Below are 24,413 nucleotides of genomic sequence, written 5' to 3' on the forward strand. Positions count from 1 at the left end.
ACCTTAAACGTGTTGCATCCAACCATTTAAGATCAGCGTGAATGCAAAGGCTTTAGATATTTCACTTTCAGTGGTGCTCGTCTTCAAAGAATTCGGGGAATCTGGATAGGACAAAAGCCAGCATTGGATGCCTGAGATCTTCAGTCTCTCAGCGCTGAGATTTAAAAACGAGCATATTTCTGTGAAGGATGTCACCACATGGGCTTGGAAATACTTTAGCAGTACGTACGTTCATCGCTGCAGCCGCACGTACAAGTAAAGACTACAGTGCAGAGCGAAGTACCACCGAAGTACAGACTCGCCGCCGACTCCTCGAACCCGTCTGAACTGGAAAAGTCTTAACTAAGAAAATCACAATTAAATCAGTCACAATATTGGTCAGAAAAATCCTGACATTTTACCCAAATTATTCATCCCAGCTTCTCGCTGATACATGTTTGATGTGAAATGTAGGAAGGAAATTAATGATGACAGTGTCATTATTTGGTTTTAAAACATTTACAGGGAAATGACGACCTTCTGTAGAGGGTTATTTCATTTTATGTGCGTGTGTGATTTTCTGGATGTTGGGGTGTGTGTGTGTGTGTGTGTGTGTGTGTGTGATTTTCTGGATGTTGGGGTGTGTGTGTGTGTGTGTGTGTGTGTGTGATTTTCTGGATGTTGGGGTGTGTGTGTGTGTGATTTTCTGGATGTTGGGGTGTGTGTGTGTGTGATTTTCTGGATGTTGGGGTGTGTGTGTGTGTGTGATTTTCTGGATGTTGGGGTGTGTGTGTGTGTGTGTGTGTGTGTGTGTGTGTGATTTTCTGGATGTTGGGGTGTGTGTGTGTGTGTGTGTGTGTGTGTGATTTTCTGGATGTTGGGGTGTGTGTGTGTGTGTGTGTGATTTTCTGGATGTTGGGGTGTGTGTGTGTGTGTGTGATTTTCTGGATGTTGGGGTGTGTGTTTACCCAGTATTATATGTAGTTATAAAGCAGCTCCTGGTTTGACCAATCAGTGCTCAGTAAATTGAGCTCCTGATGTAATTGATGATATTAACGAGTCTCTGTGGCGGCTGTGAAGGTGTCCAGGAAAAATATGGACCCGAGAAATTCTCGTTACTTTTTATTGTTTTTCTGTTTATTTGAATTATGAATACGACTTTATTCTAATGTATATTGTGATGAACTCACTGCTGAGGTACGTTGTTTACACATTTGCTCAGATGCCTAAAACTTTTGTGTGTGTGTGTGTGTGTGTGTGTGTGTGTGTGTGTGTGTGTAGACAGAGAGACAGAGAGAGAGAGAGACAGACCGAGAGACAGACAGAGAGAGACTTAAAAAAAAAAAAGTGAATTTCCCGAGGGAATTTGAGTTTAGTGGTGATTAAATGGGAATGGGTGAGTGTGAACATGATGATATGGCAGTTTATCTACACAAGACCTTATGTAATTCCTGGGATGTAATTCCTGGGATATATTCCTGTATGAAGAGAAGCTCATGCAGTACCAGGAAATGATGTCTCGGTTACAGCCGGTGAAGTTGGTTTCTTCCGCTTTCGTTTTTGCAAGGTTTTTTTTTTTTTTTTTTGTTGCATTTGTGAGTGAAAATGCCACAGGAGTGTGTTTTGTTTGTTTGAGGGAAGCCAGAAAAATATCTACCGTGCCTCCATTTAAAAAATGTTTGCCCTTTTTTTTTTCTTTCTTTCTTTACAGTCGAGTTTTAATGTGAAGGCAGTAGATCTGAAATGAGAGCTGTTAGCTGTTCATGCCTAGAGTGGAACATCCTGTTTACTGGGCGTTCCTGGCTGATTTGGATGCTGAGAGTATAAATGCCGTTTAAGGGCTGCGTGTGTGAATAAGGCAAAGCTTATAGATCACAGGTTAAATGTCCTTGACCAGCTTTAGTGTGGACATGGTTTCGCATTCTAACATGCACATGCCTCCTTTTTCCCCCTCCCTGTCTCTCTTTCAGAGCTAAACTCCTTGTCGTGGGATGACCTGGAGAGTAATCTTCCAGATGAGCTGATTCCCAATGGTCCTAATGGAGACCTGGGTTTGATGACCATGCCCTCCAATGGCGGCGGGGCAGGTACGGGAGGTCTGGTGCCCGATGCTGCGGCCAAACACAAGCAGCTCTCTGAGCTCCTCCGGGCCGGCAGCAGCGCAAACCTGTCCGCAGGCCTGAACTCAGCCAGTCCTACACCCAGTGGCATGGGGGCACAGCTGGGAGCGCTGGGGAAGAGCCCCATGGGCCAGGGGTCTCCCTCACATCCTTCACAGACTCAAAAGCCAGGGGGGGGCGCAGGCACGCAGGGTAACGCCGCAGGGGCAGCCGGCATGGGGCTCAGCACTGGCTTTAACCAGACTATGCTGAGCAACGCCCAGCCGCATGGCATGATGGGACAAAACGCGAGTGCCCAGCAGGGTCAAGTGATCAATGGAACTCTGGGACCAGCCGGGCGTGGCCGGGGCGGAGCAGGGATGCAGTACCAGAACCCTGCCATGCAGGGGGCGCCTTCTGTAGGGGCTTCTGTGGCAGCAGCTGGAGCAGCACCAGGCGGAGCCGGCAGTGTGCTGGCAGAGACTCTAACGCAGGGGGCGCAACAGATGGGCATGAACGCTCAACAGGCCAGCAACCTGAACAAGGTGAGTGAGACGGCTTGGTTTGCCTGTTTTCTGCTGAAGGCTTAATTACACACCCCTTTCAGAGCCTACAGGATTCAGATCAGCTGCGCTCCAAAGCCAGGCTGCATTTCTCGGCCGCTATGTCATGGAAGGCCGCTCCAAAGTGAAGGGTCCTTCATATACAGCCTAGAAATGCAGCCTCTGTTCTGAGTGGTGCATGTTCTGCCACGTGTCTGTAAGAGTTGATAAATGGAGAAGAAAACATTAAAAAAGAAAAAGAGCTTTTGTTCACTTTAAAACTGGTAGGTTCTCGTGTTTAATAAAGCTTGATGAACTGCACCTTCAGATGAGGTAACTCTAGTGCAGCCATCAGTAGCAGGTGCTGATGGCTTTGTTGGCTGGTATGCAGCACTCTTCTCCCCTGAGGATGATTTGTCGAGGTAGACTTAACTGAGAATAGGTAGACTAGCGACTGCTGGAGATGCATTGATGACACTTTTCCCCTTCCGATACCTGATCCTTTAGTATGGGCCAATACAAAGTCCTGTCACCAGTACTAACTCTGTCCAACCTGATTCACCTTTAGGTTTAACAAAAGTAAATGTAAAGTATCTTTATTGTTCCAAACTGAACAGTAAGAGAACGCTTGTGTCCTCATCACCGATACCGGTACTGTGTTAGTGCTGGTGTCGGCGTTGATACAGGCGCACATTCGGTATCGGTGCCGCACGAGTTACTGCTTGTCTAATCTCCAAACATTTGAAACGAAAGAGAATGTGTTCGAATTCGCCGTAAAACGGGCACGTTAGGCGACCATGGATACTTCTTTGGTTCGTGTCCTCAGATTTTTTAAACTATTCTCTGACACTGCGGCTTCGGTCTCCTCCAGCCGCGTTCGGCCGCGTTCGGCCGTATCTCTTCAAACGCGGAGCGGCTGCGATGAGTCTCCGAGTTTTTTGGTACAGAAACATCAGCCTAAATGTTTCTGAGTCTCAGCAGCGTGAAAATATGACGAATGTCGAGTTGGACTGGCCTAAAAGTCTCATGAAGTCTGATCTGGCTGTTCAGACTGAGTCACACTGCCGCAGATGAGGATCGGATTTCAGTACCACATATGAAAACGTCTCGAATCAGAATTGAATGTCAGTTTTGTGTGTTTATCATTTCACACTGTCGGAGAGACACACACAAGAAGAAGATCGGGTTTGGGCCACTTTTACCTGCTGTGTGAACGCGGCATTAGATACGCATAAAAAATGATTTAAAAATACCGCGCTGCACTAAATCCAGCTGAACCAGACAGAAGAAACGTGCAGTTGGCCAGCGTTCTTCTCCTTGGTAATGATATCCGTGTTATGCACAGAAAAGGGTATTGTTGCTTAATGCGATGTGTTTTGTCACAGTGTTGTTATATTGCTCACTCCTACACTTCACTGCCTAGTTGTTTTCTTTATTGCCCTTAATTGGTTAATTAGTGATTAATGGCATTTCATACCCCTCATAAACTTTGCCTGCTTTGTATAAAGCCAGCGATAAATGTGACCACAGTGGCGGTGCTAAACAGGTTACAGAGCTCAAGCTAAACAAGTCTGGAGCTGAAAGGAAGAGAAGGAAAAATAAGGCTGGGGATGTTTGTGTTTATGCAAATAGTTTGGTGCCTGCAGGAATGGACTGTGTGCCGAGCTTAAATAATTGGACTGTTAGGCTTTAGAGCTACGTTCACATTACAAGCCTTTTTGCTCAAATCTAATCTGACACAATTCAGATCGGTCATTAATGTGATGAACCGGCTCCTGAACTGACCTCATGAGCTCCTCCTACTCAGTAGCGTCACGTGACTGAATCACTGCATCATCAGCACAAACTAACGAGCAGAACGAGCTTCGCTGAGAAGATCATTAACTCTGATCAGCTCTCAGCTTCGTTATTAGAGCCAGACGGAGGAGAAAAGAGACGAGCTGCTTTTCCACCGTTTACAGGCTTTAACGTCTGTTCGCCGCTGTTGCCATGGTAACGCTGATTGATTGGCCACATGCACAGTGAAGATAAAAGCACATGAATTCCGATCTGAGCGTCACATTAAGGTCCCATGGCCACGAATCGGATACGTATCTGATCTAGGACCACATATGAAAGTGTCTCAGGTCGGATTTGAAAAGATCAGGTTTGTGTCCACACAGCCCTGAAAACACCAGATCTGAGTCACATTAGGGCAAAAAATCGGGTTTTTGCCACTTCAGCCTGGAAATGTGAACGTAGGTATTTGAGTGTGTTGTCGGAGCCAGATTCCTTCTACTGTAGTAAATATAGCAGACCTGCCAACCTGTGTGCGTTTTCACCGCAAAGTACGCCGGTATAATTTGTCACTCTGAGCTTTGCAAAAGGCTGGGGACACCTGTGAGTTCAGTTGTGTATGTGTGGTGCTCAAATCTACTGCCCTGCTCTTGTGTGCGGAAGACCGGCAGCAAATCCCGCCACCCTTAGCAGAACGCTCTGCCAGGAGTTCAGCTTTCGCAGTTTGAATGCCAAACATCTCGAGGTTGAATTCCAGATGAACCCAGTGTTATAATCCAAAACGAATGCAGAGCTTCCTCCTGTCTTTTCCACCTTAAATAAACAGTCTCTTTAGCCGGGGTTTTAATTGCATTAAATAAGGTCCAATTAGAGAACATATCCTCAAGCAAAGGGCCGGAACCTCAGTGTCTAACTTGCATCACGACTCGGTGCCGTATACTGTTTACTGAAGTAGCCGAGCAGGAATATCAGCATCTTATACAGTAACAGCTGAATATCAAACCTAATAAAGTCCAGTTCAGTCAGATTTCAACAACATTTACTGGCAGTTTCTCTTTTTACAGCCGTCATGTGGAAAAACTTCCCTCTGACTCACTTTCTCCTCTGACTGCTGTTTCTCTCCTCGCCCCTCCCCTGTGTGAGCGTCACTGACTCGAGTCTCAGTGCTCATCGTAATGGACAGATCTGATTGGCTGAGTGGCGTCACGTGATATTTACAGCGCATGTGATTGGTCTGTGAGGCTCCGGCCGCTAAAGCTACTGTAAAGGCTAGAAAAGCCACGCTGATTAAAACAGGACCACCCAGTCGAAATGAAATACTTCTCTGTAGTTTATCAGTTACAGGTCCACGTCCACACAGGACAGTGTGATGTCAGTAATCTTAATTCCATAATCTCTGCACACCCAGCGGAATAGACTGGAATTCCTCGCTCTGCCTAAATTCCAGTATTTTATTTCTGCACTTGTATAAGGTGTAACTAAAAAGTATGGTTCCTAATCTAGTTCAGGTAATCCTCAAGGGTTTGGACAGTAGATAAAATCTGATTTGCTCAGTTAAGCATCATTTCTGACTGAAGGGAGGAAAACAGAAAAGTGGTTACGAAAGGTTCATATCAAGTTTGGGCTCAGATTTTGCGCCAGATTCTGTCCATGGGACCCGCTGGAGTGACGCTCGTCTGGTTTTTGGAGATGAAAAATATTCCACCCAACCTTAAGGTCCGAGTTATACTTCATACAAGGGATCGAACGTAGACGCAGACGGGGTTTCACGCGTCGTCACGTTCATAAATGCGTCACGATGCATTTCATAACCGCCGCAAGCTGCATTCTGAGCGTTACAGCAAGGGGCGCTATAAAACCTCCACCTGATGCCGTGAGCTCGTACAGAAGGACCGAGCGTGTTCAGTTTGCCGGCCGAGTGCAGTCATTTGAGTTTGCGTCCTTTAAGATTAAGGTAAAGGTCTTGGACTTGTAGCGGAGGCTTTCTGAGAAGATGCAGTTCACTCTGAAGACGGTTTCTCACTACGATTGTTTTAGATGGCCCTTTCATGAATTTAACCAGATGACAAAATTAAATTAGCCCGTTCATTTCTGCTATAAAGTAGGCAGTTTTGAGAAGCCCCTTTGTTTCCTCCTCACACTGCAACTGGGCAACTTCAGTAGCTTTAGCCATCACATTCTGTGCCGAATCTGCCTCACGCTTTCTTTTCAAGGCTGCGGTATGAGAATCGCCGTCTGAGTGGCACCTTAAAGCTGACGGTTTGTAACGTCGACTGGTAAAAGGCGCAGCACTGTACATTTTACAAATCGAGCAGCTCATTTCACTGATGCTGAGCTCGAGTCACAGAAATGTTCTGACCCGGTTGGCCTGAAACTTCTTTAGCGAGGTGAAGCAGCAGCAGCACAGTGTTCCTGTTACCTGACGGAGGATCCTGAGGATGAGTACTGTTAACGCTGACATCGCCAGCACTGCTGTTTGCGCCCTTCCGTGTTCTGCCGTTTTCTTCTGAGCAGGTTCCGCTTAAGATGATGTAGATTAACGTCCATGTTTGCTTTCCACGTCGTTGAAACCCGTCGGTAAACGTTGGCGAGACGTTCTGCAGCAGCAGAGTGTTCATAGGCTCGTGGATAGAGGGAGAGAGCGAGTGTTGTCCAGAGCAGAAGTCATCCTGGTGCAAATGTTGACTGAATGTTAATAAACATTTTTGTAAACGTCTGCAGAACGGCAGGATCTCTGAAACTGTGCAATACCCACAATCCTGCACTGAAATTCAGACCCTACTGAAACAAACTACTTAAAAAATCTGGATTTGTGCCTCCGTTGTATTTAATTCAGAATATTATCAGAAACACTTGACATTATTGACTTTATTTATGGTTTTATTTTTCTGTAAATATGTAGGGCTGACTGTAGCACTTTGTTCTGATATGAAGAAGATAATGCAGTGCGGACAATATTTAAATGAGCTGTTTAGTACTAACTAGTGACTTTCTCAGTACTCGCCTCTCCATTCCTTTAAAAAAAGACTGACGCTCTAACAGTTAATACAAATGTTCATTGTGTGCATAACAACCGATTTCAGATGCTCTTGATTGACTTTCTCTGGGATCATAAGGACACGAGTGTTGGCTGAGTCGTCATGGGCTGTGCAGGACAGTTGGTAATTGATTTTTTTTATTTTTATCATGAAAATTGTGATCGTTATTTATCTTCACAGCTGCGGTGGCGTGAATCAGGCCTTATGGCAACACCAGACTCCACGTAATGTGTACTTGCCTGCGAGCAGCTGTCCTGAGGCCTGGGGCTTGGCTGTAGTATTGTCGGATTGTTTGTGTGTAGCACCGAGAGGCCGTGTTTACCTTTCAGCCGACGGTGCTGTGGTTTCACAGGAAATCGATAGGAAGCCGTTCTGTGTGTCTTTCTCTCACTGTTCGCTCACTGCTCCCACCACATCAGAGATCTGCTGGAGTTTCTCACGCCTGTTTCTGTCTGTGTGCATACCAACACACATCGGGGGTCCCCCTCTTTCCCCTTTTTCATGTTTCTGTGTGCAGGAGCGTGGCGGTGTTAGATAAAGGCCATCAGAAGATCTTGTATGACGTATGCGGTTTTACGTAACTGGTGTCAGCCAACAAATCTACACTTGGTTTTCATCTGAGAATGCCAAGCGAGTAGGAGCAGTGCTGAGGCCGTGACTAGACCTTGGTGGTAAAATACTCACACAGCAGGTAAAAGTGGCCCAGTCTGATTTTCTCATCAGATCAATGTGGTGTTGGCTGTTAAGAATGACTTTTAAATGTGATCTGTATGGACGTCAGTCTGAACCCACATGTGCAATAGAACTGCTTCACGCCGCTCATACAGAGGTAAACAAACACAACCGGCAACGAACGCCAGTCGCTTCCAGCGGGATCAGCTTCGCCTTCACCAGCATCGCAGGAGCCATCCTGAAGTTTCACTGACTGACAGCTGAGCTCATCACCCAGAGTGTGTTCGAGCTCCAACAAAGGCACATTTGGACACGGTCCCTTCTTTGGCTCTCGTTCCTCTGATTCTTCACTTGTCTTTGGCTCTGCAGCCTCGTTCTCCACATCTCTTTCAAAATCCCTTCAAACGCAGAGCAGTTGCGGCGAGTGCCTTCTGATTTTTAGTACAGAAACAACAGCCTAAGGGCTTCTGCGTCTCAGCAGCGCGAAATGACGAATCTGGGGTTGGGTTGACGTAAAAGCTGCATGAGTTCTGGTCCGGCTGTTCAGAGCCGCGTAGCCGCAGATCAGATACGGGTCGAATTTCAATACCACTCATAAAAGCGTCTGAAATCAGAACTGAAAGCGTCTGATTTAGTGTGTTTATCTGTTCACACAGACGCACATCTGTGTCACATATGAAGAAAAAGATTGGGTTTGGGCCACTTCTACCTGCTGTGTGAACGCAGCCTAACGGTAATTACGGAAATCTATCGTTTCTGAACGAGCACTGAAATGCACTCGTTTTCAATACTGCCGTAAAAACGATGGCGTATACGTTTCATGATGTTCGTGTCTAAAACATTCAGGCCTAATGGGCTTCGTTCGCCAACATGTTCCTAAATGTATTTTTCCCCAGATCTGCTCTTGAGAAAGGTCTGAAGAAAAAGTGAGTTGTCCTTAAACCACAGAGCTGTTCGCACCCGCTTGCTCGTGTGTAGATCCCCAGAAAAGAAAACGGCGAAGGTCTGAATCTTCGTGAAAACTGCGTTAAGTGGGTTTTAAGAAGAAATGTAAGATCGGTTGGTGAGTGAGGCCCAGTGTTTATAAAACTAAGTGCATTTTTTTTTTTTTTTTTTTTTTTTTTTTTTTTAAATCAACAATATTGCAGTTTTCTATTTGAAACAAACAGCTATAAACATTTACATCCTTTTAAATGGAGCACGTCCCAAAGATATGCTGTAAACGTCCGGTGTCCAGTGAGACGAATGAAACTGACTGGACTGTGGCTGGTCTTCACACAAGGGCGTGACTCTATTTAAAGCCTTTGTTTAGCTGTTTTTCATCCCCTACCCCCCCAAATTAGTTCAGCTTATTTACTAAATGCGTTATAAAGTCCGGTTCCATCACAGGTGGAATCTCTTTGGTAGGCGAATTAAACTTGCTCATACGTAGAAATCAGTTCAGCCCGTTAGCTGCCCTCTGGTCTCCGTCTCCTTAGGGAAGCGAATAAATGAGGTGCTCTTTCTTCAGCAGTCGAGATTAAAGCCAGACAAATGAATGCGTGTTTGCTTTTTCACTTTATTTGGATGTTTGCCATTTTAATGTCCTTCATTACCCGATCTTGTTTTAGTTTATCAGAGAAACATTTTGACCTTGCAAAATTGTGAGGAGCATGTGGCTGTTTTTAGCCTGTAGTTAACGATTTTGGGGGTTGTTTTTATTATAAACTTCTCAGTCATGGCCGTTAAGTAACTGCTGTTTTCTTGGTTTTTGACGATGTTTGGGTAAATAAAAGTGAAATGTAAATTCAGGACTTCAGTTGTGGCCTAAAAAGTTAACAAATGAAGTTTGAATAGTAAATAAGGAAACAAACACACCAACATAACGAATGAAGGCTTATTATGCCCGCCCACACATCAGACATTTTTTACGATTGTTGATTCAAGTTTTAGTTAATGTCATTTTTTAATCTGGTGCTTTTTGTTTGCTAAAGCTACGTTCACTTTGCTCTCATTAGACTTTTATTTATTTATTTATTTTTGCTCATATCCGATCTCTCTGACTCTCGTTCACACTCGTTTAGGTGACTCAAATCCATCATCAATGTGATGAACCGGCGTCCTGAAATTACTCAAGACCACATCCTACTCTCTAACGTCACATGAGTGAATCACTGCCTCATCAGCACAAACTAACGAGCTGAACGAGCTTCGCGTGGAAGATCATTAACTCTGATCAGCTCTCAGCTTCATTATTAGAGCGGCGCTGCTGCCATGGTAACGCTGAATGATGGCGCACTCGCAGTGGGATAAAAAGGACACGATATTCCGATCGGAGCGCCACATTAAGATCTCACGGCCGCGAATCGGATACATATCCGGTCTAGGACCTTAGGAATCCGGCCATAGGAAAGTGACTCGGGTCAGATTTGTGTCCACACAGCTCTGAAAACATCAGATCTGAGTCACGTTAGGGCAAAAAATCTGATTAGTGCCGCTTCAGCCTGGAAATGTGGACGTAGCCATTCACTCTCAGCAGCACATAGTGGGGTTTGCTTGCTATTAATTAATTAGTGTTAATTGTGGAGAGTAAAAATGGGTTTTGTCTATTTTGATGGTGTAAAATTATCTGTGTATGTTGTAATTATTTTACATAAATGTTAGAGGTACATTGATACTCATACTGGTATCAGGTATCGGCCCAGTCTGCTCATTTGCTCGTGCGGTACTTGTAAAAAGATCCCGATACCAACGTCTGATGCCACCTGATCCCACGCGATGTAATCCGAGTGTACGCTGCCATACTTATGAACGCAAGGGTCTGCTCACCCAGCCAGGTGTTACTGGCATCGTCGTGCTTGGAAACAAGGGCCGTGATCGCTTTAAACATTCTGCGTTGGTTTGTTCCTGTCAGGGACTCGCTGTGCGATTTTACCGTTTTTAAACCAGTACAGGGAAACGTGTAGACAGCACTGAAGCGGAAAGGCCTGGGTTTGACACCTGAAGTCCGTATGTGCGACTTTACTCTGACTGTGTAGAATAAAAAGGCATAAATGTCAATATGGTGTTTATTTTAGAAAAGCTGAAGAGACTATTATCCCACCAGCTGCATCACTGCCTGCTTTAACTTCAGTACATGTTAGAAAGGCTGCTTGGTGGTGGTGGTGGTGGTGGTGCGGATTTATCAGGGCCATGTGTAGGTGCTGTGTTTGGTGGCGTGGATAGAGCATTAGCAGTGCGAATACATAAATTGTAGGCTTTGTTTATCCACCGTTTACTCAGTGAGACTCACAGAAGAAAACGTTGTCATTGTGTGTGCTTTAAAGGATATTCAACTACAGCTTGACCAACAAAAGACTCCAATAAAATGCGAAACCTGATTCAAGAGCTCCTGGGATGCCTTGCCCTCGGGTGCGATTCCTGTGCTGTAGTATCTTGTTGAGACCGATGAGGATCAAAACTATGAAACATACTTTACTCACAGCTTTTTCCTAAATTAAACATTAAGCCCTCTGTTCTCCACTGCAGTGCTGCTCGATCCAGTGTAACTGAGATAAAATAGCTAATGCACGTCATTTAAAATCAGCTAGTATCTTAATTGGTATTTAGTACTTAAATGAGTATTTAAAAAACAAGTGTCATCGGAACAAAGTTTCGCATCTCCAGAACGGAAACTTTACAGGAGAAGGAAAAACCTGCTTTACTCTCAGTGCAAGTCGAACCAGACGAATGAAATTTACACCCAATGTAAGAACAGCAGGCGTTTTCAAATCGTCAAAAACAAACGACAAAAATGGAAATATAAGGATTTTCTTTTTCTTCCCAACAGCAGCGACGTATTTGTGCTCAGTCTGGAAAAACGGGTGTTGGTGCCTCCTTAAGAAATGTATTGCGATAGGATTTTTGGCTGTGTCTCATAGTCCTAGTGGTTAAGTGGAGGGCTGAGCGCTGCTTGAGTGAATGACTCGTAGCTCTGTTCTCTGTAGAGCAGCAGAAGCTACAGCCCTCGACCAGAGAGAGAGAGAGAGAGAGAGCAGCAAATCCGTATGTGAATGAGTAAGCACAGAGGGGGAGAAGGAGGGGGCGTGCTCTAGCGTTTAGCTTCTCCTCCTGTGTGTGTGTGTGTGTGTGTGTGTGTGTGTGTGTGTGTGTGTGTGTGTGTGTGTGTGATGGAGTGAGGGAGCGAGCCGAGGGGTGGCGGTGCGTGTGGCGCTCAGCTGGGCTCTTTTATCTGGTCTGCTGGAGCAATGTCAACACAGGAGAGCGAGCGGCCGGCGTGCTGCTGGAGCTCAGCGCTGAGGGAGGGATAGAAGGAGGGGGAGGAGAAGTAGCTGCGAGTGGATGAACGAAAGGAGGAGGAGGAGGAGGAGGAGGGGTATTAAAGACCGGGCTCCTGTCTGATGGAGAAGAAAATGTTCCCTGCCAACAGCTCAGCCACTGCAGAGCATGAGCCGCGCCACAGGCTCTCCAGAGAAGATGCTATAGGCGTGTGAAGCTGCCGTTCCGCCTATAGGGGCTTTAGTCAGTGGGCTTTCTCCGAGTCTGCTGCTGATGCTTTGTTGTAGGGGTGGGGGGGGGATCGATTCTTGGATGCATCGCGATGTGGATGTGAACGATTCTGAGTCGGTCAAATCAGCCGTCTAAATATTTCATTTATAATGCTGACGAAACGCAGAAGGCGGAGCTTGGAGGTGCGGAAGTGCAGGCACAGTCTGACGACACGTAACAGAACCAGCACTGGATGAGCGAGGAATCTGACCGGCTCTGCGTTAAAAGCCAGCTTAGGTCAGGAGTCGCAGCCCAAATGTTAAGAGCCATTTTGTCCTTTCAGCAAAGTCAGACCACCTTGGCAGCCGCAGCGTTTAATGTCCACTGCGTATTGACGTCCTAGTAAAGGCTAAAAATGCTCTGCTCTGCTGTAGCCGCTTCCCTCCCGTCTCCACTTTTCCTAAGAAGTTGAATATTTTCTCTGTGTCTCTCTGTGTGTTCAGCTGTTTCACGAGGCTGAAGTCGCTTCTTATTCGCCAGCTTCTTGTTCGAATTCTCCTGTTCCACCTTAAATTCTGCCTGAGGCTCCAGAATGTAGATGCGGCACCATTTAAGGCGGAATGGGGAAATTTGAAAGAGATGCGACTTCAGCTTTCCGACTTTTTAGCGTTTGACAGTCTCTCGTTGCAGATTTAACATGGCAGGAATCCAGCTGTGCTGCTTCTGAATGAGAAGTCGGGTCGTCTCCATGTCCGTCGTGAATCTGTCTGCCTTGTTCTCGACCAGCTCGGCGAGACCGCGTGGCTGTGTGACCGGCAGTCTGCGCGCCAGTTCTCAGAACCAGGGCTTTTGGCCTGTTATTTTGCTGACACAGCGATGTTTTATTAATAAAGTATATTGGAAGTGAAGTCATTATAGATCATAAATACTTTGCTTTATAAGTACCACGTCCTCACCCAGTGAGAACGGAGATCTTGTATAGGAAACAGACGCAACTGTTTAATCATCGCGTCGCAGCCTCTGAGATTCCCACCCCCACCTTGTTGTGCGTTTTATTGCATGTGAGGGTTCATATGTTGCTGTTTTGGAGAAAAATATAGCTGTAATTTTTTCTTTAGTAAACGTTGGCAGACTTTAAACCAGGGACTTTTTAAATTTTTTTTTATGTTTTGTTTTTTACTGTATCGGCTGCTTTTGACTGTACATGTGCTAAATATTTCCTGTTGAAGCTGCTGACTGAGCCAAACTGGAAGATGGTTTAAGCTGGCCGGGGTTTTCAGGTTTTACATGATGGCGAATGGACGTCCATGTAGTTGCTTTTGGAAAATCCTTTGTATCTTGTTTTTTATTATTTAATTTATGTAAAAAATTTAAAGGACAGTCGCACAACAAGGACAATCTGTGTTACAGCAGCAAAGGGGGAGAATGAGGCACTCAGGAACAAAGTAACAGGGAAAGAAATGAATAACCAAGCAGTTAACAGAAAATATTCAGTACTTCTAATATTATATGAAAGATCAGTGTAAACTGTCCTTCACAAAAAATAATATAAAGAATTATAAATAAAGAATAAAATAAGAATTAAAAATGCCTGCTTCTTATGATAAGTGGACTAAAATCTTTTTATTTTACGTCAAGTGTTTTCTGCTGTAAAGTTACCATTTAGGAGATGTTGGATTTACTTACTGCCGCCGTTGGAACAGTTCGTTGGTTTAACTAATGCCAGTAAATCACGAGCTCGGCTGTATATCATGTACCTCGAACCAATGCATGCAGCCCAGTACTCTCTTAACTTTGTTCATATGTGTCTCTCTCTCTCTCTCTCTCTCTCTCTCTCTCTCTCTCTCTCTCTCTCTCTCTCTCTCTCTCTCTCTCTCTCTCTCTCCCCCTCTCTCTCTCTCTCTCTCTCTCTCTCTCTCTCTCTCTCTCTCTCTCTCTCTCTCTCTCTCTCTCTCTGTCTCTGTCTCTGTCTCTCTCTCTGTCTCTGTCTCTGTCTCTCTCTCTGTCTCTGTCTCTGTCTCTCTCTCTGTCTCTGTCTCTGTCTCTGTCTCTCTCTCTCTCTCTCTGTGTCTCTCTCTCTGTCTCTCTCTCTCTGTGTCTCTCTCTCTGTCTCTCTCTCTCTGTCTCTCTCTCTCTCTGTGTCTCTCTCTCTCTCTGTGTCTCTCTCTCTCTCTCTCTCTCTCTCTCTCTCTGTGTCTCTCTGTGTCTCTCTCTCTCTCTCTCTCTCTCTCTCTCTCTCTCTCTCTCTCTCTCTCTGTAGATGGGCATGGCCGGGGGCAATAGTCCATTTGGCCAGTACCAGGCAGGAGGGCAGCAGTTAGCAGGAGCGAGTGTGAACGCTCAGCTGCAGAATAAAGCCGCTCTTCAGAACAGCCTGCCGCCCTTCCCCACCGATCTGAAGGGTGGCACCGTGAGCAGCGTGCCAAATATGGTGAGTGTTCAGCACCGTCTTAGCACTGATCAACCTTTTACTGCGTAATTACCTTCTTTTCCGCTTCTGCGAGAGAAGTGGTCTGTTTTGGTGTAATGGCTGTGCACAGAGTAGGACTGATGATAAACTGTGTCCAGTACCAGTTTTCAGAAGCTAAAAAAATTTATACAGCGATAGTTTATATGGTAAAAAAACAAAAATGCCAGTAATTTTAGTTAAACTCTTTCAGGGACTCCTGACCGTTAACAGTCCTCAGCTGCAAAGTTCTTGAACTCGCACCACAAACTCTGTACGAGTATAAAATGTTTGGTAGGAAGGAACCTGAAACGTTAATCAGTTCATTTGTGCCTAATGTAATGTTTGGTGTTTCAGATTAGCCTGAAAAACAGTCTTTTCCTCATAGCTTTCATATTTCATAAGCTTCAGTCAGAAGGTGGTTGTCGTATGGGGCTGTATAGGCCTGCTTTCCAGTCAATACATGAGGATCGTCATTTTAAAACTTCTTAATAAAAGAAGCTGAATTGTTCTTTTCACCCCGCCTGCCCTTCACATCTGAGCTAGAGACTGGATCGTGGATGGCGTCTTTTCAGCGACGTGCACTGTAAAATAAATCATTTTTTAAATTATATTTTTATTACAAAAATATGAAGAGTGCCTAAGATTTTTGCCTTTCAGCAGTAAATTCTAAGCATGACATTGTTTATGATCATAAAATACACTTTCTGTTAATTTGAGGGCTTTTACAAAATGAAACGCCAACAGTTTCCGTTTGATAGATGATTCACTAACTGCGTTATCCTTAGGATACGGGCAGCATGTAGATTGCCAGTGATGTCTTTGCTAATGCCAAAAAAAATTGTGTATTTTGGTCAGTCTATATTGTGAAGCAACTGAAAAAAATCTCTCCCTCTCCCGTCATTCTCTTTCCCCCTCTGTCCGTCTGTCTGTGTAGCCCCAGGCGCAGCAGCAGGTGTCTGTGGGCATGGTCGGGGGTCAAGGTGTATCTGCCGGCCCCACGGCGGACCCGGAGAAGCGGAAGCTGATCCAGCAGCAGCTGGTACTGCTGCTCCATGCCCACAAGTGCCAGCGACGAGAGCAGGCTAACGGCGAGGTGCGCGCCTGCGCCCTGCCCCACTGCAGGACCATGAAGAACGTCCTCAACCACATGACACACTGCCAGGCTGGCAAGTCCTGCCAGGGTGAGCCGTGCTTTAGAGTTTGTTGATGGTTTAGAGGTTATTGATGTGAAAGTTTAGAGGTCTGTTTCTCTGCTTTGAGTGAAAGTGGTCATATAGATAAACATGCAGCAATCATACATGACCACCTCCTCGTTTCTCCACTCTCTGTCCACTTTACCAGCTCCACTTACTGTATAGCTGCACTCTGTAGTTCTACAGTTACAGACTGTAGTCCATCTGTTTCTCTGATACTCTGTTACCCTGTTCTTCAGTGGTCAGGACCCCCATGGACCCTCACAGAGCAGGTACTGTTTGGGTGGTGGGTCATTCTCAGCACTGCAGTAACACTGACATGGTGGCGGTGTGTTGGTGTGTGTTGTGCCGGTATGAGTGGATCAGACAGCAGTGCTGCTGGAGTTTTTAAACACTGTCCACTCACTGTCCACTCTATTAGACACTCCTACCTTGTCAGTCCTCCTTGTAGATGTAAAGTCAGAGACGACAGCTCATCTGCTGCTGCAGTTTGTGTTGGTCATCCTCTAGTCCTTCATCAGTGCCCACAGGACGCTGCCCACAGGACGCTGCCCACAGGACGCTGCCCACAGGACGCTGCCCACAGGACGCTGCTGGCTGGATATTTTTGGATGGTGGACTGTTCTCAGTCCAGCAATGAAACTGAGGTGTTTTAAAACGCCAGCAGCACTGCTGTGTCTGATCCACTTATACCAGCGCAACACACACTAACACACCACCACCACGTCAGTGTTACTGCAGCACTGAGAATGACCCACCACCCAAACAGTACCTGCTCTGTGAGGGTCCATGGGGGTCCTGACCACTGAAGAACAGGGTAACAGAGTATCAGAGAAACAGATGGACTACAGTCTGTAACTGTAGAACTACAGAGTGCAGCTATACAGTAAGTGGAGCTGATAAAGTGGACAGTGAGGGTAGAAACGAGGCTGATCAGTGTGTGTTCATGTGAAAATACACTTAAAGAAGCAAAACACTCGGATGTTTTTGACATGCAGGAATAGCGTTATTTGATCTTTATTTGAACAGTATGTATAGATAAACATTATGTAATGAAAAGAAAATCTATGTAAATTTGCCTTCACAGACATGCATTAAAAAACAAATCGATGTGATTCGTACTGTTGAAAAAACAAGTACATGCCTATCTTCAGTAGCTGGTGCTGCCCTCTTTGTCTGCCAGTTTCTGACGTCCAGTGGAGGAATGTTTTCCTGCTTCTCCGTGTAGAATTCGTTTAGCTGTGCAGTGTTGGGGGTTTCTCTCTCGTGCAGCCCATTTCTGCCTCCCGCGTGGAATTTCGGTGGGGTTCAGATCTGGGCTTTGAGTAGGCCAGGCGTGTCCGATCTTAGCCACAAAGGACCGAGGTGGCTGCAGGTTTTTACTCTGAGTGACCCGTCCTCCTTTGTTGGAAATGAGACCGGCCCTTTGTGGATAAGATTGGATGCCCCTGGACTAGACTCCTAATCCTCCATTACTTCCTCTTGAGCCGTTCTTTTGTGCCATTCTGCTGGTGGCCCGGGTGGCCCGGCCTGGACAAGTTGGCATTGGTTTCAAATGGTTCATTTCTATTATAGGATGGAAGGATGAAAAAAATAAACGCACATTAAGTGTTAATTACTTTTTTATCTGTTAGCATGCATATATATATATATATATATATATATATATATATATATGTGTGTGTGTGTGTGTGTGTGTGTGTGTGTGTGTGTGTGTGTGTATGTATGTGTGTACAGAGTTGTGCTCAAAAGTTTACATACCCTGGCAGAATTCAGAGAATATGAACGATGACACAAAAACATCTTTGCCACTCCTGCTTAGTGGTTGGGTGAAACCATTTATTGTCAAACGAAATCATAATGACAACAAAAAACATCCAAATGACCCTGATCAAAAGTTTACATACCCTGGGGATTTTGGCCTGATAACATGCACAGACGTTGACACACATGGGTTTGAAAGTCTACTAAAGGTAACATCCTCGCCTGATCTAGTTGCGTGTAATCAGTGTGTGTGCATAAAAGCTGAGTGAGTTTCTGGGATCCAGACAGACTCTTGCATCTTTCATCCAGCGACTGATGTTTCTGGATTCTGAGTCATGGGGAAAGCAAAAGAATTGTCAACGGATCTGCGGGAAAAGGGATACAGAAAGATATCCAAGGAATTGATGATGCCAGTCAGCAGTGTTCAAACTGTGATTAACAAATGGAAAATCAGGGGCTCTGTTAAAACCAAACCACGGTCAGGTAGACCAACAAAGATTTCGGCCATCACTGCCAGGAAAATTGTTCAGGATGCAAAGAAAAACCCACAAATAGCATCAGCTGAAATGCAGGACTCTCTGAAAACTAGCGGTGTGGCTGTTTCAAGATGCACAATAAGGAGGCACTTGAAGAAAAATGGGCTGCATGGTCGAGTCGCAGAAGAAAGCCGTTACTGCGCATCTCTCCTGCAATACGCCAAACGGCACGGAGACGAGCCTCAAAACTTCTGGAACAAGGTAGTTTGGAGTGAGGAGACCAAAATTGAACTTTTTGGCCACAATCATAAACGTTACATTTGGAGAGGTGTCAACAAGGCCTATGATGAAAGGAGCACCATTCCTACTGTAAAGCATGGCGGTGGATCGCTGATGTTTTGGGGATGTCTGAGCTACAAAGGCACAGGAAACTTGGTCAAAGTTGAAGGAAAGATGAATGCAGCACGTTATCAGCAAATACTGGAGGCAAATTTGCACTCATCAGCCCGGAAGCTGTGCATGGGACGTACTTGGACGTTCCAACATGACAACGATCCAGAACACAAGGCCAAGTCGACCTGTCATTGGCTACAGCAGAACAAAGTGAAGGTTCTGGAGTGGCCATCTCAGTCTCCTGAACTCAGTATCATTGAGCCACTCCTGGGAGATCTCAAACAAGCTGTTCATGCAAGACAGCCCAGGAATTTACAGGAACTGGAGACTTTTTGTCAAGAAGAATGGGCAGATTTACCATCTGAGAAAATGAAGAGCCTCATCCACAACTACCACAAAAGTCTTCAGGCTGTCATTATACACGGTATTAAGAACCGTAAACTTTTGATCAGGGTCATTTGGATGTTTTTTGTTATGATTTCGTTTGACAATAAATGGTTTCACCCAACCACTAAGCAGGAGTGGCAAAGATGTTTTTGTCATCGTTCATATTCTCTGGAAAAAAGGCCAAGAAAGCAAAAATTCTGCCGGGATATGTAAACTTTTGAGCACAACTGTGTGTGTGTGTGTGTGTCTATTATATATTTTTATATATATATATATATATATATATATATATATATATATATATATATATATATATATATATATATATATATATATATATATAAGTATTCACTCGTTTCCCTTCACACGCATATGAACTTGATATTAAACCCTGTGGATTAAGAATGGGATCTTATTCATGTCGGCCCACCTAACCGCTTCAGCTCTTCTGGGAAGGCTTTCCACAAGGGTTAGGAGTGTGTTTATGGGAATTTATGGCCATTCTTCCAGAAGCACATTTGTGAGGTCAGACACTGATGTCGGATGAGAAGTTTATAGTCTAATTCATCCCAAAGGTTTTCTATGGGGTTGAGGTCAGGACTCTGTGCAGGCCAGTCAAGTTCTTCCACAAACTGGCTCATCCATGTCTTTATGGACCTGCTTTGTGCACTGGTGTGCAGTCATGTTGGAACAGGAAGGGGTCGTCCCCAAACTGTTCCCACAAAGTTGGGAGCGTGAAATTGTCCAAAATCTCTTGGTGCTGAAGCTTTAAGAGTTCCTTTCACTGGAACTAAGGGGCCGAGCCCAACTCCTGAAAAACAGCCCCACACCATGATCCCCCCTCCACCAAACTTTACACCCGGCACAATGCAGTCAGACAAGTACCGTCTCCTGGCAACCGCCAAACCCAGACTCGTCCATCGGATTGCCAGACGGAGAAGCGTGATTGGTCACTCCAGAGAACATGTCTCCACTGCTCTAGAGTCCAGTGGCGGCGCTTTACACCACTGCATTCCACGCTTTGCATTGCGCTTGGTGATGTAAGGCTTGGATGCAGCTGCTCGGCCATGGAAACCCATTCTATGAAGCTCTCTACGCTGTTCTTGAGCTGATCTGAATTTTAACCAGGAGACCCAGTTATGCAGTTCAGGGGTTTCAGGACTGGAGCTGAACTCTGAACTAACTGCACCAGCAAACTTACAGAATCACGTCTGTCGAGACACGACGTCGTTTTCCGTCCCACGACATTCAGTCTGATATTTAACGCTCATGTTCCTCCATTCAAACCTCATTTAAATCTCCAGAAACGGAGAGTAAAGTTATCCCGGGGGTCTGCAGCTCTGTTAGGGGGGGCGACTGTTCATCTCTCTGCTGTTAGCATTAGTTAAAGTTCTCTAAAGGCCGGCATTGATCACATCTGTGTTAATCAGCTGATGTTGCTTCCCTCCTATGATCAGAGTTCATCTCCTCTTTATTCAACACCATGGGGTCCTTTACCCACCCTGACGTGAAGAGCCGGTGGGCTTCTGTGCTTTTAAATACTCTCTAGAATAGCGAAAGGGGCCGAGTATGAGGGAGAGATAAACCAGTTTAAGTGGCTCCAGGAGTTCAGAAAACAAAATTCAAACGATGTTGCGCTTTTACGTGAGGGAGCCTGTCATCGGTCATCTGGTTGCACTGGGTCCACATTTTAGTGTAGAAGGAAGCTGGCCAGAGTAAACGCAGGAACCTGACGTAAAATGTTGTTAGTGCGAGGTGTGAACAGCCCAAGAGTCTATCGCCAATGAGACGTTGGGCTCTTGAGGGATAAAGAGTCAAAACGGAGTCTTCGCCTGACGCCGCCTGCATCCGTGAGGCTGTTCTGAGCTTCTGAGTTTGCGTTGGCAGTGGAGTGGGAGTTTAACACGCTCTCAGATGCGCAGTGTGGCTCTTCTTGCCAGCTCATTTCCTATTGTTAGCCACCTGTGGTGCCATCCAGCTCGTTATCTCTCTCTCTCTCTCTCTCTCTCTCTCTCTCTCTCTCTCTCTCTCTCTCTCTCTCTCTCTCTCTCTCTCTCTCTCTCTCCCTCCCTCCCTCCCTCTCTCTCTCTCTCTCTCTCTCTCTCTCTCTCTCTCTCTCTCTCTCTCTCTCTCTCTCTCTCTCTCTCTCTCTCTCTCTCTCTCTCTCTCTCTCTCTCTCTCCCCCTCCCTCTCCCTCTCTCTCTCTCTCTCTCTCTCTCTCTCTCTCTCTCTCTCTCTCTCTCTCCCTCTCTCTCTCTCTCTCTCTCTCTCTCCCTCCCTCCCTCCCTCCCTCCCTCTCCTTTGTTTTCCTTTCTTTCTTTGTTTATGAACTGTGACTCGATCGCTGTCGCAGTGAACAGACACTCGTGCACTCGCTCATACTTTCACATCTGCGTCTCGTGTACACACCAAGCTGGAATTCCTCTGAGTGTGTGTGTGTGTGTGTGCGGTGTTAGTTGTCAGCAGAGGGAGGCTTTAGTAAAGTTCCTGTAGCTGGTTTCTCTTCTGTTCTCTCAAGTTTTTGCTGTGGGGCCACTGGTTCTGTTTGCACGCATGCGTCCATCTCAAGTGGAGATGAGAGCCAGTTCAGGGCCGTTTTATATTGGCTTTCTGGACGCTGGTCGTGCCAGATATACTCATACACTTTAATACAGGCCAGAAGCTCAAGTTGACGGTGCTCCACAGGTTTCATTTTTCCAGAGCTGTGGCAGGAAGGCAGACAATATTTCATTGCCTTAGTTTCTGACAGGGCTGCATAACGTGTTGTGGGTTAATCGTTAATGGATATCTCCATAAAGCTCTTTGTGGCAATATGCAAATGAAGCCTCTAATCAATCACAGTATCCTGACCAATCATAGACGTAGCCATAATTATTTTAGACCCTTGACTGCTTGAACATACCGTATAGTTGTATGCAAAAGAGTGGTTGGTTGTCCCGGGTCAAAATGAAAGGATTTGTTGACGGGAGAAAATGAGTGTGCTTCCTGTAAAGAGGATAATTTTGTGCACAATTTAAAGCACAATTGCTGTTTATTTGCTTAATTTAACGTATTTAAATTCAGAATTTCAAGCACCAGCACAACCAACCCAGCGTGTTAAATCAGAAAATGAGTAGAAACTCTAAACTCGCAGGAAAATGTTTTTTCTTTCTAGAGCATGTGAACATTTTTCATTTACAACCGTGATTGATCCCCATTGAGGGCTGGGCGATATGGAAGCAGGAGTATATCGTGATACTTGGTCATTCCCACGATAAGCAATATCAAGACCTTCTGACGCACGTCAAATACGCTGGTGTCATTTTTAAAAACTAAATACAGTGAATATTATTTAACGTTTTAGATGCTAAATATAAATAAAACGGGGATAATTTTGCTCACCATGTAAAACAGTTGCATTTGCTCAGTGTTCTTATACATGCACTGAAAAGCAGGTTGTGCATCATGACGGCAAAAACGATCACGATGAGGATGGATATTGTCATATTGCTCATCCCTAATCCTGATTAACTGCATTAGGTTGTGTAGTTAATCACACATGCATTTGTCGTAAAGAGTTTTTCCCCCCGTTTGAAACCAGTGCATTTAGTCGTAGCTGTCAATGTTGTGTGAAAGTGGGCTGAGAATGAAAATGAGCGTAGTTCATAATCACTTTTACTGACGGCCAGCGAGAATAACAGCTGTAGTCTCTCAGTCTCGTAGCCCTACGTCACGACTTTGTTTCAAGAGGAACCGTAACTTTCCAGTCTGTAGGTTGCTGAATAATCTGTGGTTGTCCCACAGGCACTGTCCAGCTTAGTCTTCCAAGGGCGTCCTCCAGTGTTAAAGTTCCTGATGTTGCTGCATCAATAGTTTGTGTTGCTTGAAAATTTTATTTTGGACTTGATGCACTCGGTCAGTTAACGTATTTACGGCTTGGCGCTAGCTGGGCTTAACGGTTATTGGTATGGTCAGCAGCTTAAATTGAGGGCGTTACAGGCTGGAACTACAGATGGTCAGCTTTGACCATCACTAATTATAATATTTGAACTTTAGACAAACTCTAGCGTTGCTGTTATACGGCTATTGCATGTTATACTTCCCCAGTTTCTAAGTCTCTTACTTTCTCTTTTTGCAGTGGCTCACTGTGCGTCCTCGAGGCAAATCATCTCTCACTGGAAGAACTGCACGAGGCACGACTGCCCCGTCTGCCTCCCGCTGAAGAACGCCAGCGACAAACGCAACCAGCAGCGTGAGTCTCTGCTCCTTCGCCTTTGAACACCTTCCCTCATAGCGACTCGCTCTGCTCTGTTCAGCGTAGAATTGGAAGAAACACCGTTGATGTTCTTGTTTTTATGCAGTGCAGTAGTGCAGTTTACACAGTGCGGTAGTGCGGTTTACACAGTGCGGTAGTGCGGTTTACACAGTGCGGTAGTGCGGTTTACACAGTGCGGTAGTGGGTGATGTACTGGTTGAAATCCTTCATAAGCCAGGTGTACTCTATACCAAGGTTTTTCAACCTGTGGGCTGTGAAACACCTTCCAGTGGTGCCTGTACTCTGAGGGAGGCAGTAACTCAGGCTGGTAACATCAGTCATAAAAACATAAGTGGAAAAACGATAAGTGGAAAAACGATAACCGATATTAGAGATGTACAAATAAAAGAGTCACAGTAGAGGCTAATTAAACACAGTGCAGCCGTGGGCTCGCGGCGCAGACAGCGAGCCAGAGATGGAGAAGTCTCTCAGGGCTCTTCGTTTTGGTGAGCACTTATTACACTTTATTTCCCTCCTTTAGTTCAGTTCGTTTTGACTAAAAACCGTCTGACTAAAAGGTAAACACAGTGACTTGACCTCTGTACGCATGTCCTGTGCCTGTGTTCAGTAAGGAGAAGTATGACGTCGTCTTTTTTCTCTCCACTCTTTCACTGCCTGAATCACACATTGAGTTAAAACACTGACCATCTTACCACCCTGGGCTGAATGAGCCGTAATGGGGTCATCGGTCCACTTTCCTGTCTCTCCATAGGAGTCACTGGTGTTACCGATCCTCATCGGTGTTACCCATAATGAAGGAAACACCAGAGACGCTTTTAATGAACAATGCATTTTACTAAACGCCGGCTAGAGAACATCAAACCACCCCCCATCTTCTGGGGACCACAGCTTTAATTATGTATTTTGCAATATTTATTTGGTTT

At 45.3% G+C, this 24,413-nt stretch overlaps 1 protein-coding gene across 3 annotated transcripts in view; it reads left to right on the plus strand.

Moving 5' to 3' along the window:
- The window catches only part of crebbpa (CREB binding protein a), an 87,435-nt gene that overhangs the window by 19,567 nt on the left and 43,455 nt on the right, over positions 1 to 24,413 (plus strand). For all 3 annotated transcript variants that reach the window (XM_017719716.2, XM_017719714.2, XM_017719715.2), the window contains exons 2-5: positions 1,950 to 2,623; positions 14,834 to 15,004; positions 15,957 to 16,203; positions 23,353 to 23,466. In XM_017719716.2, the coding sequence (XP_017575205.2) occupies positions 1,950 to 2,623; positions 14,834 to 15,004; positions 15,957 to 16,203; positions 23,353 to 23,466 (1,206 nt within the window). The remainder of the gene's footprint in view (positions 1 to 1,949; positions 2,624 to 14,833; positions 15,005 to 15,956; positions 16,204 to 23,352; positions 23,467 to 24,413) is intronic.

Source organism: Pygocentrus nattereri, chromosome 25 (assembly GCF_015220715.1).
Source record: "Pygocentrus nattereri isolate fPygNat1 chromosome 25, fPygNat1.pri, whole genome shotgun sequence".
Classification (NCBI taxonomy): domain Eukaryota; kingdom Metazoa; phylum Chordata; class Actinopteri; order Characiformes; family Serrasalmidae; genus Pygocentrus; species Pygocentrus nattereri.